Genomic DNA, 21,354 nt, shown 5'->3' with positions numbered 1-21,354 from the left:
TGATTCTACTTCTGTCTAGCAAAATGTCTCAACCTCTGCTAGTGGATGGTCCTCAAAGATAATAGTCTACAACTGCTACTGTCTAAGAGTTCCTCAGCACAGGTGGTAGAGGCCTGTAATGTAGATCTGAAGGTTCTTCTTTGTGTCCTCTGCATATTCATACTCTTTGTAGGACTAGCCTATACCTCTTTGGATGTCCTGGCCAGCTCCGTCTCTCTATCCGTATAAAACTAGAAGGTTAAACTCTCCAGATGCATTTTTCCTACATCCCTATAATGATATCCCACCACAAATATCTACGTTTTATCCTTGGTTCAGACCAGTTCTAATACAGAATCTTACCTTTCAGCCTCCACTGCTCCCAAGGTTTTTACCAAGTATTTGGCTCTGGTAGGGCTTTTGTCTTCCCTTAATTAGACAATTGGCTGCTGAGGAACCTGTTCAAACAAGAATTAGAAGAAGCCATTCAGATGTCGTTTCAAAACCTTGGGTCTTACTATAAACCAGAAAAAGTTCCTCCTTATTCCATCTCAAAGGATTCCCTTCATTGGGGCAATCTTCAACTCTATAGAAGAAAGGACTTTTTTCCCAGAAAAGAGGTTTCTATGAAAATAACGGTTACCATACAGACACTGATGCTATGACCTTCTCAAAGGGTAATGTATTTTCTGAAGTTATTGGGCATCGTGGCAACTACAACATACATAACTCCATATGCCAGGCTCAGAATGAGGCTACTCCAACATAAGTTTTTGAAGAATTTCAAGCCTAGTACGATAGTATGCAAAAAACACTCAATAATGAACAACGTTCAGATTTCTCTAATTTGGTGGTTACATCCACAGAATGTCCTCAAAGATGCATTGTTCAATCCACCTCCTCCTATGTCAATAGTCACCACAGATGCATAAATTGCATTGGAAGATGCTCTGGGACCAAAGAGTTCAATCTTCTAGTCTGTAAGGTTAGAAAAAAGGAGTTGGCCAGGACATCCAGGGAGGCATAGGCCCGTCCTACAAAGAGTGTGAATATGCAGAATTCCATCTTGAACTCATTACAAGTAAGTAATCTTCATTTCCAAATACCAACGAGGGTGTAGGGTTCACAACTGCACATATGCAACTTTTGTTCTTTTTTAGGCCTGGTCTACATCAGGAAACTAGGTCAGAATAGGGACGTCACTCAGAGATGTGAAAAATCCACATGCCTGACTGATGCAGTTTAACTGACCTAATCCCCGGTATAGACAGTGCTAGGTGGACAGAAGAATTCTCCTGTTGACCTAGCTACTGCCTTTTGGGGAGGTGGATTACTTACACTAATGGGAGAAGTCCTCCCATTGGTGTAGGTAGTCTTCACTGAGGTGCTACAGTAGCACAGCTGCAGTGTTTTAAGTGTAGACGAGCACTCAGTTGAAAATAATAATATTCTGTACATAAATCTTAGATTAAAATAGCATTAAGGTGACAAAGTCAAGCACCGAAAAGTTAGGACATGCCAGAATTAAGGTTGTCTCTTTGGCTGTAATTCAGCTTCTTGGACTTGTGCATAATAAATTTAAGTAATATTTTCACATGCTACTTTTTCCCTTCCGATCTCTCCCTCATTCAGTTCATGCAGTTGACTGAATTAAGAGTTCTGTAATTAGGTCATAGGACCCCTGCCTCACTCACTGCAGAACTTGATAAGTGTATAGTGAATGAGGAATGATAATCTTGTCATTAAGACACTGGGCTATGTCATTGTCTTCGCCCTAAACTTCATGTTCAACATCAAATCAAAATGTTAGAGTTGGAAACTGGGTATGTCTACATGGAAATGATAAACCTGCAGCTGGCCCAGATCAGCTGACTTGGGTTCATGGGGCTCTGGCTCCAGGGCTGAAAAATTGCTATGTACACATTTTGGGCTTGGGTTGGAGCCCAAGCTCTGGGACCCTGCAAGGATGGAGAGTTCCAGAGCTTGGGCTCCAGCACGAGCCCGAATGTCTAAACAGCAATTTTTAGCCCTGCAGTCTGAGCACTGGGAGCCCAAATCATGTAACAGGACTTATATCCCTGTGTAGATGTTCCCAAAGTAGATATTTTGGGTGCCTAACTTAAGAACATCAGAACAGCCATACTGGGTCAGACCAGTGATCCGTCTAGCCCAGTATCCTCTCTGCTGACAGTGGCCAATATCAGGTGCTTCAGAAGGAATGAACAGAACAGGTTATCATCAAGTGATCCATCCCTGGTCGCCCATTCCCAGCTTCTGGCAAACAGAGGCTAGGGACACTTCAGAGCATGGTTTTGCATTCCTGCCCATCCTGGCTTAATAGCCATTGATCAACCTTTCCTCCATGAACTTATCTAGTTCTTTTTTGAACCCTGTTTTAGTCTTGGCCTTCACAACATCCTGTGGAACTCCTTACCAGAGGTTGAGTATGCATTGTGTGAAGAAATACTTTTGTTTGTATTTAAACCTGCTGCCTATTAATTTTACTTGGTGTTCCCTCTTTCTTGTGGTATGAGAAGTAAATAACACTTCTTTACTTTTTCCAAACCTGTCATGATTTTATAGTCCTCTATCACCCCTTAGTCGTCTCTTTTCTAAACTGAGAAGTCTCAATCTGACTTCTCTCTCATATGGAAGCTGTTCCATGCCCCTAATAATTTTTGTTGCCAGTTTCTGTACCTTTTCCAATTCTAGTCTATCTTTTTTGGGATGGGTCAACCTGATCTGCATGAGTGTTCAAGATGTGGGTGTACCATAGATTTATAAAGAGGCAACTTGAAACACTTAACACCTGATTTTCAGCATGGTGCAATTATATTCTGATTGAAATCAAAGAAAGCTGCAGGTGTCCAGTGCTTTGGAAAAATCAGCCCCAAGTGTCTCAGGTTTGATGTCTCAGGTTAGTGATGCATCCAGAATTAGAGGATAGTTGTGCAAATTTTGACCTCAAAGTCTGTGCCTCAGTTTCTCATCTGTTAAAAGGGGATAACTTCCCTTCCTTTTAAGGATGGTGTAAAGACTAATTTGTGCTTGTGAGGTGCTAATACTATACTAAATGTCATAGAAAAGCCTGTGAAGAAACTAAGTTACATATTCAGAGCAGAATTTGGTCAGTCTGCAGTAAAGAAGGCGTGAGGTTACAAACTGAAAGATGGAAAAAATATTGAACAGCTGCTTTTGAGTTCTGACCATTCTGTACACTGAATGAGGCTGGGGTTCTGGAATAGGGGAGAACATGATCTAAAGCAGTGATACTTCATTCTCAGTGGTTGAAGAGCCAAATTAGGGATCAACATTACCCGAAAGAGCCACAGTAGTGTGAATTCATAGTTGCATTTACTATAGTACTATATAGTCCTATTTAAACAGTATTATGGGAAGTGTTTAGTTTATATAGACTAACAGCAAAATGACTGACCAAGTATTATTTTATCCACTACGATTGGTTAATAACATAGTAAAAGCATTCTGATTGCTAATAACTTAGATTGGTTAATAATTAAATCACAGTGTTTTAATACTGTGCTTCAAAGAGCCACAGAAGACACTGTAAAGAGCCTCTTGCGGTTCGCCAGCCCCAGTCTAAGTATCACTGATCGAAAGACTGTAAAATGCATACACATAAGTCTACCACCCAAAGTGAAAAATATTTGTGCTCAGTGTTTTAAGGCATGTAATTGGTGGTGTTATGTTTGTGCACGGTATTTAGTCATAGGCTGTTGATTAGATTTCTAATTAATACATTTTATAAAGTATAAATACTGTATTTCTTCTGCTTATAACTTCTTGGCTCCATTCCACATTTCGTTACATGGTATATTTCTTCCTGCACTGTTTTTGAGCGGTACTTTACTTCTGCCCATCATTGCTTTTATCTCCTTATATTATTCTTTACTTTTTCATCTATTTTCTCTCTCATTTGCTCAGTTCCCTACTTTCTAATTTATCTCTTAAATGTCTTCAGTCTGTCCGTTTATCCCCTTACCTGCACATGTACGCCACTCCTCAAGAGAAGTGAGCTGCAGCATCTTCGAGCCGCTCTGCTTCCTGCCTCTCCTCTCCACTCCAGCATTGAAGTATGGAAACAATCCATCAGGGTAATGTAGAAAAAGTTCATTTATTCTCTAAAAAATACAGTCATGTGAAAAGTCACATTAGACATCCAATTAAAAGTTTTAATTCTGACCACTAAAATATAGCTTTCAACAAATACATTTCTTTTCTTTTCAAGTTATAAAAAGTTAAAACATTTGAAACAACTTGTTTCCATACAAACTTATCTCCCATGCATCAATTTATGTAAATATCTTAGGTGTGCTTAACTGATGAATACTAATATTTTCACTTAAGTTATTATATAAAACTGTTTTGTGTAATATCTGATACTGCTATGTAATTAAATTCTTAAACCTCATCTTTAAAAAAATTGTGAAAGAAAATAGAGGCTTAGCAAAAAGCTTGTAGAATCAAATTGTTTATATAGATCCTTATGGCTATGTAATCTTGTTGTTTCTCCCATTCCCTCCTATTGTTTGTTACTTTCACTTGTTTCTTGTCTTAATCTAGCTGTAAACTCTTAAAGGAGTCTTCCTTTTTGATTATAAGAGACATAACACAATGGGAGCACCAATTCTCCAGTTTCTATGTGTTGTATACAAACAACTACTTCAGCACAAACAGATGTGTATAATACACATGATGTAGAATTCAGTATGTAATAACTTATGCTCTGAAGGTTTCCCTTTTCCTGCATCTGACATGCAGTGTTCTCTTGGGCCAACCTGTTAAGGTTAAGAACAGCTTTCTGTTTAAAGCTCAACTCTTCTGAGTGCTTTAAAATTTTACATGGGTACTCAGATTATCTTGAATTTGGTGTGTCTCATGGGGGTGGGGGTTCTGTTAGTGAGTCAGTCTCCCTTCCCTTCTTCCCCCCTTCCCCTCCCCTCCCCCCCAAAAAAAAACCCCCAAAAAACCCAACAACAACAAAAATCCCAAAGAAACATTTTCTTCAAGTTCAGAGATTCTGGTACTTTTTTTGCTCACAGATAGAGATCAAATCAGGGCTCAGATCATCACACCAGAGCCTCCAGTGCTCAAAGGTTACCCCAACAGACTGCACGGCACCCCCCAGCCTTCTAGGGAGAATCAAATAAAAATGTTGTTTGAAAAATATATTTTCTCCTATTAGGCTCATTGCATGTCTCATATACTTAGTCTCACTTGCACTGAGCATTCACAGAGGAGCTAACATGATTGTTAGCCTTTAAAGTTTCCTAAACTGCAGGGTTTCTCAAACTCTTTGCTGGCAGACCCCATTTTAATTAGTTATTTCCTCCCAGGATTCCATACAGCATGGGTGTTGCCATTTTGCTCTACAAAATTGTCCTCTGCACAGCATAACCTCGTACATATAGTGCGTGTGAGGTCAAATTGTGCAGAGGATGCCATTTTGTAGAGCAAAATGAAATCCTCCGTGCATCGTGACCACGAGATCACTGTATTCGGAGCAAAATGTGACCAACTGCAGTAGTCCTCTTAAAAAAGTTGCTGAGTCAGTGTCACTCAGTTCAGGTTCCACCAGGGGTAGGAATCTGGAAAAGTTTGGGAGGCATATTGTTAAAATTGGTCTGACAAGTTTTTTCCTTTTTTTTTTTTTAAATGATTGTTTTAGAGAAATGTAATCTGAGTACAGCAGAATATTCAGAAGGCACTGAAACAATTCTTGAAAAGAAATGTGAATGTTCTTTGAGAGGGGAGAGATGATTAGGGTGCAAGAGTAGGTGATAAAATGGGAGTAGGGGTTTGGGTCTGCAGTGAGGGATGGGGTATTATGAGGAGAAAGGATAGCAGGGGAGGGTTTCCCTTGATGTCTTAAATGAAAGATAATTTAGGGGTTCACTGCCTCTCTTTTTTTTATTGTTCAGTAAACCTTTGGAAAGCATCTCTCTTAAAGTTCATTCACCCTGCTTCAGGAAGCAGGGAGGCTTTCTGAGGGAGCAGTCTCCATCCCTCATAGATACTTGAGTGGTTACCTCCTTTTACTTGTTAGCTTGATGGCTTTGTTTACCTTTTATGTAAATGTACCTTTATTGTCTCTGCTTGAGGACCAGACTGGTTAGACAAGCAAATACTCAATTCTTTGATGTAGACATGCTGACTTCCCAACCACCTTGTGAGCTTTGATGATTTTGTTTACCCAATACATAAATTGCAATTCCATTGTCACTGGTCTCCCTACTTTGTTTGTATTCAAGACCTAGGTAAAACTATTTCTACTTTGTTGAAATACAGACTTAAAGTATAAGGTAATATAGTATTAATGGAGTATTCATAATTCCTCATATAGTATCAATACATATATTGTTAATATTAATCACCAGTGGTGTTAGTTTTCAAATGATACCTCACAAGGCATACTTTGTACAGATATCATTGCAGTAGCGTGTAGGAGGTGAATACAGGGTGCTTAGGGTCACAGGGCTGAGACCTTCTGTGTGCATGTGCTGGGATCTGGGGGAGCCCTACCTTTCTCCAGGGGTCTGAGCCCTTCTTCCTGCCTCCATGTGAGCTAGGATCTACAGAGAGAGGTATGATGCTACCAGGGATGAAGGTAATGCAGGGGAGGGGATGGAGAAGGGGCTGGCCAGTGTGTGTGGGGGAGAGACCCTGTTTGGAGGAGGGGTGGACTGGGTGGACCTGGGGTATGGCTGGGGAAGCCTGGCGGAAGCAGAGGCAGGAGTCCCTGCTGGAAGGTAAGTGGGAGCGAGGGAAGCAACTTAGGCTAGGTAATCAAGGTAGCATGCAGCCTTCCATAAGATGCTGCCTGTGATATGTGTAGGTAGCAGCTTAGGGCAGGAGACAGCAAGAAGCAAATTCTTACGTTAATGTATTTTAGTGTCAACTGTTGGCTTAATGGGATGGGGAGGGGAGCTGAAAATGTTGGCATGGTGGGCTACATATTGTCGAGGCAGGGGCAGGGGGTGGGAAAGGAGAGATGCACCAGTCTTCTCACATGTGCTCAAAGTTACTGTAACAAACAGTTTTAGGACAGACTATGGATGAATTTTTTCTCCCCAGCCTTGTTAGCAGCTGCTCATTGCAAACATTTCAAAGCATTGACCATTCCACTGTAACAAAATGTATAAGAGTGGAAAGGAGCACTGAGGAATCACATAACCATATGGTCTAGAGGAAAGGCCACTGGACTGGGACTATTCCTAGCTTTGCCACTGGCCTGCTGGATGACCTTGGGCAAGTTACTTAACTGGTCTGTGCCTCAGTTTCCTCATCTGTAAAATGAGAATAATGATGTAAAGATGTTTGAGACCTAGTGATGACAAGTACTATATAAAAGCTAGGTCTTTTGATTATTACCTACAGCAGCATATCAACTGCAAACCAATACTTATACTGAGGTACTTATGCGCATGTTTCTCTTTCAGAGGTAGGCTTCACAGTCTTAGGCTGGTCACTGAGAAAGCTATAGCTTGTGCTTGAATGAGTCTCATTAGAAATGCAGTATCCTGGTAGCTGTTCCAGAGGGGTAGCTGTGTTAGTCTGTATACAGCAAAAAGAACGAGAGTCCTATTGCACTTTAAAGACCAACACATTTAATTTTTGTAGGCATAAGCTTTCGTAGGCTGTAACCCACTTCTTGCATCTGAAGAAGTGGGTTACAGCCCACGAAAGCTTATGCCTACAAAAATTAAATGTGTTAGTCTTTAAAGTGCAATAGGATTCTCGTTTGTTCCTGGTAGCTGTGTTTGTCCCAGGATATTAGAGAGACAGGGTGGGTGAGGTAATTTCTTTTATTGGGCCAACCAACTTCTGTTGGTGAGGGAGACAAGCTTTTGAGCTTACACAGAGCTCTTCTTCAGGTTTGGGAAATGTATTCAGTGTCACAACTAAATACAAGGTGCAAGATATGATTTAGCATAAGGTGTTAGCATGTATTTCAAGGGACCATTCAGGGTGAAGTGGCCTGTTAATACCGCTCCAGTCATAGGGGGAAAGGAAGTGAGGTGGCGGGCGGGGGGGGCAGCTGGTGTGGATTGTTAGTGGGTTATAGATTGTTGTAATAAACCATAAAATAAGTGTCTCTATTCAGTCCATGATTTTTTAGTGTCTAACAAAGTTGTGAATTTATGCTTCCAGGCTCGTCTTTTGAAAGTGTTATGCAGGGTTTCCTTTGAGGATGAGAACTGATAGGTCAGGTACAGAGTGATCACTTTGTGGAAAGTTCATCCACAGGTGATATGGTGTCTTGGTCATCTTGTTTTCCTTCCTGTGAGAGTTCATTTGAGAGGGTAGGGATTGTCTGATTTCACCCACATAGTCATTGGGGCATTTAGTGCACTGGATGTTGATATATGCATCTGTAAGACCCTTGGATCTTGAAAGGTGTGTTGTAGGGGGTGTTGATCATTGTAGCAGTGCAGATATGTCTGCAGATTGCATGTGTTGTTCTGGCAGGATCTGGTGCTGCTTTGAATTCTGGCAAGGTCTGGTGCTGCATATCCTGTCTGTGGAGAGCTTGCTTCTAATTATGAGGTTGGGGGAGGGGGTGTTTGAAGGTCAGAAGAGGGATTCAGGACAGATATTTTTCAGGATGGGGTCCCCATTAAGTATGGGTTGTAGTTGTTTGATATCCTGTATGAGTTCCAGTGTGGGGTGGTAGGTGATAACTAGGGGTGTGTGGTCAGAAGGGGGTTTATTTCCATATTGAAGCAAGTTCTCCTGGGGCATTTGGGTGGCCTGTTCCATGATTCGATCTAGTTCTCTGGTTGAGTGTCCTTTGTGTGGTGTAGGCAGTTTTGCATGTGTTAAGGCGAATATCCAGAACTTTCTCCTCAGAGCATATTCTGTTGTAACTGAGTGCTTGGCTGTAGAGAACAGATGGGTTGGTGTGGAGTGGTTACTGGATCTGTGATATAGTTGTCTGTAGAGTTCTATTGTTGAAGTTGATTGTGGTGTTCAGGAAGTTGATGGTCATATAGGGATGGATGTCCCAGAAAGAGAGTTTAATAGAGAGTGGTGGTGGTTGAAAATATGGTGGAAATCTATGAGGATGTTTGTCATCTGTCCAGAGGATGAAAATATCGGTGTGTCTCAGGTATATCATTGGTTTTGATGACATGGATAAGTTTGGCGATGTGTTTGGGGTGGCTATCCAAGGGTTGTCTACTGTCTTGTAAATATTTGAGGCAGGCAGCTATGCTGTCATTGTGAGGGATGTTGGTGTATAGAGAAGTGACATCCATGGTGGCAAGAATGGTGTTCTGATGGGAGTTGTTAATGTTGTGGAGTTTGTGGAGGAAATCTGTTGGGTTCTGGTGGCCCTTTGTCTGGTGAGTGGTTTGAGGATGTTTTCAATGAGTCCTGCTGTTCCTTTAAGAAGAGTGCTATGGCCAGGTATGATGTGTCTGCCTGGTTTCCCTTCTTTATGTATCTTGGGAAGCATGTAAAAGGTCCATGGGGTGAGTTTTTGGGGGGATGTGTTTGTAGAGTTTGTCTTGGAGTTGTTCAGGGAATGATTTGATGATGTCCTTAAGTTCCTGGTAAAACTGTGGTGTAGGGTCTTCTTTGAGTTCTTTATAGTAGGTGGGTGTCAGTGAGGAGTTGTTTGGCCTCATTAATGCAGTCCTCATGGTTGAGGACTATGATGGCACTCGAGGTGGTTTGATCACTGTATGGCTAGGTCAATGGTTCTCAGATGTGGCCACCAGGGGGTTTCTGTGTAGCCACAAGCAGCTGGGGAGGGAGGGGCAAGAATCCACCCAGCCGGGACTTGTTGGGAGCAGCCCCCACAGGGTGAATAACCCTTGGCTCTTGGTTCCCAGAAGCACCTTCCACAGCCAGACTGCAGTGTCAAGGTAAGTGACCTCCTCCATCCCCCCGGCGTGTCTGCTGAGGCGTCCGCACCCCTCTCTGCCAGCCACTGGCTGTCTGCCAGTGCCTGTGGTCCCTACTTCCCCTCCCTGCCTTCCTGATATCCACCCCCTTTTCCTCCCTGCCAACTGCTTGATTGCCTCCAGGGTCCTTGCATTCATCCACTCACCCCCCGCCCCCCATCCCTGCCCTCCTCACCAATGCCTCTGGGTCCCGACTTCCACTTGCTTCCCTCTCTATCTTTCTGGCACCCACCCCCGTTCCTCCCTCCCTGCCAGCCACTTGATTGCCTCCAGGGTTCTTGCATTCACCCACTTATCCCCCCTCCCTGCAACCGTGCAAGTGATCCCCCAGCCGCCCCCTCCCTAAGCTGCAGTTCCCCCCCCACCCCACAAAAGCAGACCCCTCCCTGCCTCCTGCCAGGTGGCTCAGGTAAGTTGCTGCACATGTAGCCAGATTGGCTGCTGTGCAGGGTAGAACAAGTAACTCTCTCCAGCTACCTGGCAGGAGCTGCAGTTCTTCATGCACCCCACTCACCTTTCTCACCTGAAAGGTGAGTAGGGCAAGTGAGGCAGCCTTTCCATTCAAAGAGCTCCTCAACTTTTGCTAATATTCTGATCCACACAATTGAATCATCAAAACCCAGAACTTATTATTTGGACATGTATATGTGCATATTTATTTGATTTTCCTAACATCAACTGAGTACATTAGGAAAAATCGTCAATACTGCCACCAGCAAGAGTTGGTGGCCGCACTCTGAGGCCACCAAAAAAATTGTTGTCAGAATCACTGGGCTAGTCTTGTCTGATTATTAGATTTCAGGAACTGTATAGTGAGAGATTGTGATGTTCGTTAAGGATTTCAGTCAATTTTTTTCCTGAAGCAGTCAATGTAATGATCAAGGGTGTGGTTTCGTCCACTCTGTGGTGTCCAGTCAGATGATTTTTTTTCCTTATATCGTCCATGGGGACATGGTAATCGTGAGTAGTTGTCATCATTGTGAAAGAATTTGTTGAATTCATAACTCTTCTAGACACCAAAAATCATGGGCTGAATAGAGATACTGGTTTTATGGCTTATTACAACAATCTGTAACCCACTAACAACCCTTCCTAATTGCCTCCCCCATCCCCTCCATTCCTTTCCCTCCTGTGACTGGAGGGGTGTTAACAGGCCACTTCACCTTGAATGGTCCCTTGAAATATGTGCAACTCCTTATGCTAAACAATCTGTTGCATCTTATATTTAGCTGTGATACTGTGTACGTTTTCCAGACCGGAATAGTTCTGTGTAGATCGAAAGTTTGTCTCTGTCAGCAGCTGAAGTTGGTCCAATAAAAGATACTACCTCACCCTGTGTCTCTCATTAGAAATGTTAGACAAAATGTGACCTCTCACTGGTTTTTTTTTTTTTTTTTTTAAACTGTAATAGATGAACTTTTTTCAAAGTTAGTGAAAATTCTCAGAGTAAATGAAAATTTAACTTTTGTGTTTTGGTAACAGAGATTTGAATCTGAACTACAAGGGTAGTGAAGGGTAGTGAAACACAGGCTCAGTAGATTCCAAGACCAGACACGATCATTGTGATCATCTAGTCTGACCTGTATAATACAGGCCATAGCATTTCCCAAAAATAATTCCTAGAGCACATCTTATAGATGAACATGTAATTTTGATATAAAGATTGTCACTGATGGAGATTCCATGACCTTCGTAAATTGTTCCAATGTTTAATTGCTCTCACTGTAAAAATGTGCACTTTATTTCCAGTCTGAATTTATCTAGCTTCACCTTCTAGCCATTGGGAAGGTATACTTTTTTCTGCTAGACTAAAGAATGCAGAGACTATTGGTATTGGTAGCCAAATCAGGAGAGTGAATGGAGTTAAAAGGAATAAGATCACTGTGGCTAAAAGGTTAAAATGGCTGCAACGATTCCAGTGGCTGGCATGAGCATGTAGAGGGGAAGGAAGGATGGTATTAGAAAAATCTAATGTGACATGCATGATATGTGTGTTGGTCTTGCTGCTGTTGTTTCTGGAGGCTGAACTGGAAACTGACCTGCTATTTATTGTCAGTGGTATGTAACTTGTGGGGTGGGTGTTTCCATACCTTGTTTATACATCAGTGTATTGAGTCAAGGTACTCTGATTCCATGGAGACAAGTGTAATACAAAATTCTTAATTTTTAATGTTGAATGTGTTTAGGCATAGTAGTTTCATAAGTTTTGTATGGAGCATGACAGGAATACAGGGGTGGAAAATTCTGTATCTCCATACTTACCAAAGTGTAGGGTTTTTTGTTTTACTTTCTTAGAATTTCTTGGTATTCCAATGTTTTTAACACTTGCAAGTCTCCTGAAAATTGCTGCTGTTTACATATTTTCATTTAGAACTCCAGTTTCACATAGTGCTGCACTCTGAGTTAAATTTTAATCTTGTATGCTGAAAGGTTCCTCGTGTAATAAGGAACTCTTTTATATTTTATATATAGATAGATAGATAGATAGATAGCTTGTTGCAAAATCTGTGTAGGGTGCTGTTTTTTTTTGTTTTTTTGTTTTTGTTTTTTTTTAAGTGAGTGCTAATATATAGTGACTAAAAGGGACTGATTCTGCTTTATGTAACTGGTGATGGGAATGATTTGGTAAGTTGAAGTGGGAATTAATTTCTACAGGGAAGATCGAACAACAATATGAGTGTTTATGGACATAAATTTTTGAAAGCATTGTTGTAATTGGCCAGACAAAAGGTCATGTCAGTGCATCAATTCCCAGTGGTATATGGTCAGGTCTTTCATTTCTTAAGAATATTCGTTATGCCTATTGTTTTTAAATAACTATCAACTTAGGCATCAGTCTACTTAGTAGGAGCTGTTGCAGCTCTTCTGGCCTGGGGAAGGAGTGCTAGGCTGGGAGTTGGGAGACTCTAGTCCCACTTTTTACACTGATTCAGTGCAATTCACAGCCTTTGTATGTAGCCTTACTCAGTAACACTTACTTTAGCAGGCAGAGAAGTTTATTTCCCCCCCCCCCCCAGCTGAGGGGTTGCACAAGGTCATTTCAAAGAGAGGTGGGAAAGTAACCTAGTCTCTAATATGGCAGACCAGATCTCATCCAGCTAGCCACGTTGTTTTGAGAATGAATGTGCCAGATCTCTGTTTGTGTCTGGGTTTTCTATAACCACTAAGTCCCATTTCACTCCTGAGCCAGGAATAGAACTTGAGAATCCTGATTCTCAGTGTTCCCAGATAGTTGTGTAAGTCGCTGGCAAAGTTTGTGTTGCTTGCACTTCTGGTGGCTGGCCCACATGCTGGGTAACAGCCTGATACTGCTACCAATTATTCATTTAGTTCAAGTAGTAGATCTCTGTGGATTTAAATGTTCTGGATTCAAGCCCTGCTCATGGTTCAAGCAGGGAAAGGAAGTCAGTATGGCTTCATATCATGAAACTTCTGGACTTTTTCAGTTTTTTTATAAAAACCTTTAAAATTATAATAAAAAAACCTAACCCCTGTTAAAAGCATGTTTGAGTTGCAAAGTCAAGCACTCAACTAGGAAATGCCAGATTTAAGGTTCTAATGCAACCTTAATTTGCCCCTTTTGTGTATGTATTATGAAGGTCTTCATGTGATCGCATACTGTCAGTTCTACAGCACCCATGCCTACGGCTGTGAGTCTGTCACAGGGGTCATGGAAGTCACAGATTCAGTGACTTTCCATGACTTCCGCAGCTGCACGGGTGACCTCAAGGCTGTCTGAGCAGCTGGTCCCATGGTTGTCCGTCCATCCGTCCGTCCATGCTGGCCCTGGAGGCTGTCACAGAGCAATTTCCAGAGGCCTTGGAGCAGCAGGCAGCTGGGGTTAGTCAGCCTCTGCTGCTGGAGCACGGGCCAGCTCTCAGTCACCAGTGCCCCCCTGGAGCAGCAACGCCCTGGGAGCTGCTAAGATTTAGTCAAGAGTATTTATAGTAAAAATCCTGGACATGTCACGGGCTGTGAATTTTTGTTTATTGCCCATGTCCTGTCCATGGCTTTTACTAAAAAATACCCTGACTAAATCTTAGTCTTACCCATGTTTCATTCAGTATACAGGCTGGGCAGTGTATAAGGCAGACGTTTGTATGAAAATAACTTGTAGTTAAAGCACTGTACTGGAACCCAAGAGAACTGGCTTCTGTTTCAATCTCTGCCATAGATTTCCTGTATTACATTGGGTGAGGCTATTATAATGCATATGAACAAGGGGCTGAACTCAAATTGCAGGGATAACAACAACTCTTAATATAGTTTTGTGTATGTGATTTGGTATACATTGAAATGTACCTAAAATCTGTTTTCACTCTTGCTTTTTTTCTGTTTATTGAAGTGAACGGCTAGAGGGGCTTTTCAATGGCTCAAATTTGTTAGCTTAAGAGAATGAAATATCCTGGATTTTTTTGAAAAACACTGGCTTTTTCCTTTAAGAAATAAAGATAATATATAATTTTGAAATAGTTACTTGTTTTCATCTTCCTAAAGTAAAAAGCTTTCAATTGAATACAGGAAGAGAAAGTTCAATTTATTTTAAAATGAAGATGTAGAACTTTATTTGTGATTTTTCTCTTTGCAGATATTTTATAAAATGTCTAATGGTTATGAAGATCACATGGCTGAAGATTGCAGGGATGATATTGGTAGAACAAATTTAATTGTGAACTACCTCCCTCAGAACATGACGCAGGATGAGTTACGGAGTCTATTTAGCAGTATTGGCGAAGTTGAATCTGCTAAACTTATTCGGGACAAAGTTGCAGGTATAATCTAGTCTACAAGGAATTTTTGCTTTGTGGTAGACTGCTTCCACAAACCCTTGACTAAATGCAATTCAAGTAGATATTTTGAATATCTGTGTGTATTGTCTACAGTAACAGAAATGAACACAACTAGATTTAATGCAATGTTAAGATTAAGAAATAAAGAATTATAAAGTCAGGACATTTTAATAAATTAAGGGGTTAAATTAATTTCTTGGATTAGGAGATGCAACTCATTAACTTAATTCATACCTGGTGTGAACAAGTCCATTCAACCCATAAATCCTTCTGCAATGTTTAACTTGGCCTTATTGCATAAAGTGAGACTTGGACTGTGCAAATAATCCAGGAGTCCTCAAAACAGAAAAATACTATATGTGCAGATGTATTCTTGAAGGAAAAAACCTTATCTTAAGGAATTTTCTTATTTGCATGTTTATTTTGTAACCTTAACATTACTCTAATGATGATTCCATTTTAACTTCACAAGCTCTTTAATGAAGAAGGCAGGATGGGGCTCAGGGAAAAGTAATAAACACAGAGCTGCTTAGACTTGTGGAACTTAACATTTGTTGAATTTCAAAGAACCATCATCAGAGTCATAACTTTCTTGTTACACCCGTTCAGCCTGATCAGCTAACAGTATTCACCCAGCAGAGCTTTTATCAACTTCTTGGTGTGGAAACAATGAGGTGATTGGAGGTATAAAGGTGTTATAATTTTTTACATGCTAAGCACCTTCCTATATTTACAAGTTCTGCTCATCCTTTCTCAGAATCCTTTGAGTTTACAATCTCCTGCTTCAGTAGGTGATATTGTAAATTCCTATAACCAAATAGGTGTGCAGCTAACTGCCTGTGCATGCATGTTTGCCACACCCATGTTTAAGCATGCAGATAACAGGTTAGTGGAATTTTCTACAGCACATGTTGACCCTGCACTTCAAAGATTCTTACTCACTTCTTCAAAATTAGCAAAGCCCATATTGTTCACTAAGGCCTATTTACATACAAAGTCTGAAGCTTCAAAATTCAGTGGCTGAGTTATCTTCAAGAGTAAAAATTAGTTGTTTATAGCATTTCAGTTTTGCTAGAAACAAAGCATGTAAAATTTTATACAAAAGGTGACTATTTTAGAGTCATGTGCATATGAAAACAGGTGATTAGAATGGAAATGGTTTTGCACCCTTAATTATGACATTGACAGCTAGAATGACTTCTGATCCATGTCTTCATTTTTCCAGAAATTCTCAGAATCCCTCTTTAGCTAAAATTTTATACAGTTGTCTTCGGTCTAAAGTTGTGCATGTGGATACATGGGTAGTCTGAGCAGAACTAGTTCTTGAGGGTTTTACACAGAAGCTTGACAAAGTAGGGATGGAGAAGACTTGTGATAGTAAGCCATCCAGTCCATTTCCCAGTCAACACAGGACTGAACCCTATAGCACATTGTCCATTATTTTGTTCAGACTAGTTTAAACTGTCTCAAGCGCTATAATTAGGATTAGAGCTATTCCACCACATTCTTGGGGAGGCTATATTAATTGATAGGAAAGTTTTTCCTGATCAGTAAGGCACTACTTGAATTGCGAGATGATTGTCAAAAAATTGCAGCTGAATTGCAGACAAGCCATGGAAAATTGCAGAAAAGTAGTAATGGATGTTATTTGCGGTAATAAAATCCATTATTACTTTTCCACTTTCAGCTGCCCATGCTGCGTGCGAGGGTCCCAGCTGTCAGCCGCCTGGTTCTCCCACTGTCAAAATTGCAGTGGTGGAAGCTTAATATTGCAGATTCCACAATTTCCACAATATCGCAAGTTAAGTAGGACCTTACTGATCAGCTTAATTGTTCCATTCCTTAATTTTCTCTCATTATCTAGCTAGGAGTAATCTTTGTATCAAACTAAAACACTTACTAAACAAAGGCTGATAAGAAAGATGGAGAGTGGAGAGCCAACAGTGAGATATGGGGTAACTCAGTAACAAGTCCGGCTACACACCTTATTCAGCTGCTGAGAAGGAAAAATTGATCTCTGGTTTTGGCTGTGGATCCAGCTGTTGGGCTTGGTCTTCCACGTCAATTTCTGTCTCTTAAGCATCCAAGTTAAATCTGAAAAGCTTTCCATTCTCCTTTCTCTCCCCCTTGCCCACTTTTACTGTCCTGGTTTCTGGGAGGGAAGAGACCTTTTCCCCTCCTTCTTCCTTTTCCACTACCAGAGCATCCGATTCCTGAGGGTCTGTTGTGGAGTCTCTGCTATTCTTTCCCCTCATATGGCTGCTATTTTTGGATTGGCCTTCCCTATGAATGGCTCCAATACTTCATTGTGTTTCATAACTTTCCCAAGCATCTACAAGGCAAAATCTATGAGCAGCAGCATGGACACTGGAGCTATATGCAGACTTGGGAAGATAGCATTACATCAATTAACATTTGGAAGATTATCTTTGCCCCTTGTGGTGGTGGTGGTTTTATTTAACAAAATCTTGTTTTCAGCAGAAATGATGACATAGACTTTCTTATGAGGGAAAACTGCTTACCGTTAGTGAGTGGATTTTTCATCTCTTAGTAATTCCTGTCCATCTTTGATGTCTTAATCCTTCAAATATTTGAAAATTGTCTCACCAGTATGACTCCCTTCTTAATTGCTGCTTGAACTATATCTGCACTAGTTATTCTAATCTTACCTCATAAATTAATCCCTCTGACCACTTTTGTTGTTGTAAACTGTGTTCTACTGCATCATTGTGTCTATGGTAATATATGAACACACCAGGAATAATATGTTCTGAGCTGGACATCAGAGCCGTCTAGAAAGGGCTATTACGTACCTATGTTCATATATAATTTTTTTTTAGGACCACAAAAGACCACTGTGAGCATCGTCTGACCTGCATAACACAGACTGAAGAATTCACATGGCAATTCCTATATTAAAAGAAATTATTTGTCCCTAGTGTATAAGTGAACACTTTCTGGTCCAGTAACTTGAGGTTGAGTTAGATATGCAACCTCTCCACTTAGACTTTAAGCGGTAATGAATTTACCTGTTCCCTTTATTAGCAATTACTCTTTCTGTTAAGAATTTGTCTTATTTCCAGTTTGAATTTTTCTAAATTTACAGGCACTTAATCTTGTTATGCATTCTCTGGTAGATTAGTCCCCCAGTGTCAGATACTTTCTACCTGTGTAGGTGCCTATAGATCTTTTAACTTTCTTTGATTAGCTAAATTGAGCTGCTTAAGTTTCTCATTGTAAGACATGTATTCCATTCCTTGAATCACTTTCATACTTCTTCTCTGAACTCTCTCCAATTTTTTTAGTCTACTTTTCAAGTGTGAACATCAGAACTGGATGCAATATCCAGTAGCGCTGTATACACAAGTAACACTGTCTCCCTATTCCTACTATATCCCTTTTTATACATCCAAGGATTAGCTTTTTTTGCCATAGCATTCTTGTGTTCATATGTTAGTGACCCTAAGTACTTTGCAGAGTTACTGTTTTCCAGAATAGTTGCCCATCCTGTAAATACTGGCTTGTGTTTTTGCTCCTAAATTTATGACCTTGCATTTGGCTATTTTGGAATTCATGGTTTCAATTTATTCTCTGTAATTTACCAAGCAATCTAGATTGCTCTATGTAAGTTGCTTACCAGCCCATCAAATTTTCAGTCATCTGCAAACTTTATCTGCAAATACTTTTGTTTTCTTCCAGGTAATTGATATACAAATTATTAAATGGCATTAGGCTGAGAAAGACGGGGCATGAACACTCTAGAATTACTCCCACTATTTGATCATTCTCCATTAACAGTTGCATTTTGAGAAGCTAGCCTGTTTTAATTCATCTAACAAGTACCATATGGATTTTATGTAGTGCAGACTTATTAATCAGAATGTTATGTGGTACAAAGTCAAATACCTTACAGAAATCAAAGTATATTAGGTCAAGTTACCTTTTATCAACCAAATTTGTAATGTCAAAAAAAAATCAGGTTTGCTTGGCAACACCTATTTTCCATAAAGCTATGTTGATTAGCATTAATTATTTTTGTCTTCTCTTTGATAGACCCACATCATCTGCTCAATTTTTTTTGCCTGACATTGAGGCCAAACAAACTAGCTTATAATTACCTACTTACCTTTTTTAATCCTTTAAATATTGTCAGAACTTTGACTTTCTTCTTGCCTTCTGGAATTCTTTTTCCAAGATGTATTGCACTAACACCAGTGGTCTGGAGACTCTTGAGTGCAACATTTCCAGATCTGTTGATTGAAAGCTTTTAACTTCAGTAGAAGCTGTGTAACAGCCTTACTGTTACTTACTTTCTTACTGCTGGAAGGGTGCTATTATGAGGTGGATACATTGTCTAGCTTTGTTCCTTGTACAGAATAAACATTAACCAACGCTTTTACCTTTTCTGTGTCATTGACTATTTTACCATCTCAATCTAGTAAAGATCTGTACAAGTGTTAGGATTTCTTTTATTTCATGATACATTAAAAATATTTTTTCTTGTTGCCCTTTACCCTGCTAGCCATCAATACTCCATTGATACCTTTAGCTTCCTTTTTCAGTCAGCTGCAATTTTTAACTTCTAGTTTATATTCATTACAGTCCACTTCCCCCTTTTTCCATTTGCTGATTGCAGTATACTGACTTATATTTTATTGTTCCTTTCATATCCTCTCAGTCAAGATGTCTGTCTAACAGAAGCATTGTGCTCCCATTCAGTATTGCATACAGTTATTTCTTGCTTTGAGAAATTGGCCCTTTTAATCTATATTACTGGTTGGGACTATTCTGTTTGCAAATAGATCATAGTCACTTGTAGTGAGGCAACTGCAAACTTTTTATTTCACTGATCAATGCATCTTTGTCCCTTAAATAAATAATATTCTGTAAATAACTAATCTTTGTTTAGTATTTCTTTTTTGGACCATTTTGCTAACAAATGGCTGTCTTATTTCCACTTTCCATATAGATAAAAATCATTGCCAGTTATTCTTGTATATACTATTGAAGAAATGTTGTTTACTAGTTTTCTATCTTTCCCATTACATTCACAATTTTCTCTTTCAAAAAGACCACGATTTCTCAGATGTTAATGGCTTTTAAGCTGCTTGTGCCCAACTGGAGAAGGCAACTGCTTTCCCTAGAGGGGAACATCCAGAGTTACCTTCCAAGATTGTAATAACTATTTGTATCTAAAACCACTACTTCAGGGCATAATCCAACTTCTGACTTTTGGGGTTTAGGAGGAAACTTCCCTGGGAGCAAGTTGTTCCATATCTGCTAAGTGTTTTGTACCTTCTGGCCAATGCCAGCTGCTTCAGTGTTAGAGAGAGGATACCGATATAGATGGAGCACTGGTCTTGACCCGTGTGGACAGTTTCTGTGTTCTGATGGAGTGGTGATGTTTCCATGCTTGCTTCAAAGCAATCACCTGACTTCTATACAGAATGTCTGGGCTGAGAATTTTGTCCTGAGAGCCTTTGCATTGCTTGACTAACTCCTCAAAGGAGGTTGAACTTCCAAGTGCTGTTTGATTTACACATCATACTTGGAGGTCTTCGTGGCTGGTTTGGTTAGAAGGTTGGGTACCATGGAAATTTCTCCTGGCTTGATGCAGAAAACTGTACCCCTAGCCTGTTTTGTGCTGCTGTTTGTGGATATATAACACCCTTGTCTTGATGTAATTAGTGTCAATGGTTGCCCAAGGTTTATAGGCTGTCCTAGCCGCCCTTAACGATACTTCAGCCTATCACATGACTGGGGGGCAAAGGGGTACTGCTAAAGGAATATGACTGTTTAGAGTATGTGTGGGGTGATGAGAGATGATTTCTCAGAAGCTGTGTAAATATTTATTGAGGAGGAAGACAAAGGCAATGTCTGTCCTGGATGATCTTACTTTTGTATACTTCCTGAAGAAGCTGCCCCAATTCACTTTCTTAACCACAAGCCCATCCTTTCTCTTCTTGCAGTCCCCCACCGTATTCATTACACACCTGTGAATGGGGTGGGGTTGGAGTGAGGCTTCAGATAACTTGCCTCATTTGCTATCTTTTTTATGCGTTGAATAATTAAAATTAAAGCAAAGAGGGCAGTCTCTATTATGGCAAACTTAAACAATTTTTCCTTTAAAATAACTGTTGATTAGGAGGTAGTTTAGCAAATTTACAAATCTCTATCATACAGTCACCACAGTGTAATATTAACAATTACAAAAAATCACTTTGTTTAGAGAAACCTTACATAAAGAAAAACTTCAGTTTTTCTGTTTAGTGAACCTCCTTGTCATCCAGGACTTTTTTCATCCTTAAAGAAGAATTGTCTTTTCAGTTTAAGTGATGGTCCTTATTTTATTCCACTGAAGGTTTAGCAAGTTGGTAACAAAAGTTCTAGACGACCCCTGAAGGGGATGGGGTGGCTGTATGGCAGCGGGCAAAGAGTCATCTAGCACTCTTGTTACTAGCTTGGAGTGCAGTAACAATGGACAAGTGGGTGCTTAAATGTCATCCACTGTGGCTATATGACTGAGTTTGTTTCACTACCTCATTCAGAACCCCCTCCCTGATTCCCTTCTCAGGGACCTGGAGGTGAACTTCTTACTACAAAAAGGGGTGATAGAGCGGGTTCCTCTGGACTTTTCTATTCAGCTTACTTCCTGA

At 40.3% G+C, this 21,354-nt stretch overlaps 1 protein-coding gene across 2 annotated transcripts in view; it reads left to right on the top strand.

The window, feature by feature from the left end:
• The window catches only part of ELAVL1 (ELAV like RNA binding protein 1), a 76,693-nt gene that overhangs the window by 24,307 nt on the left and 31,032 nt on the right, over positions 1-21,354 (top strand). Inside the window, exons 1-2 of one of the 2 annotated variants that reach the window (XM_067557210.1) lie at positions 4,089-4,094; positions 14,497-14,680. In XM_067557210.1, coding sequence (XP_067413311.1) covers positions 14,509-14,680 — 172 coding nt within the window. In that variant the 5' untranslated portion in view covers positions 4,089-4,094; positions 14,497-14,508. Of the gene's footprint in view, positions 1-4,088; positions 4,095-14,496; positions 14,681-21,354 lie in introns of those variants that run through there. The other variant, XM_067557199.1, reaches the window with a different exon arrangement.

Source organism: Emydura macquarii, unplaced genomic scaffold (assembly GCF_026122565.2).
Source record: "Emydura macquarii macquarii isolate MOO-44397 ecotype Brisbane River unplaced genomic scaffold, CSIRO-AGI_Emac_v2 contig_306, whole genome shotgun sequence".
Classification (NCBI taxonomy): domain Eukaryota; kingdom Metazoa; phylum Chordata; order Testudines; family Chelidae; genus Emydura; species Emydura macquarii.
The sequence above is the reverse complement of the archived record's forward strand: the minus strand, read 5'-3'. Positions and strand labels throughout refer to the sequence as shown.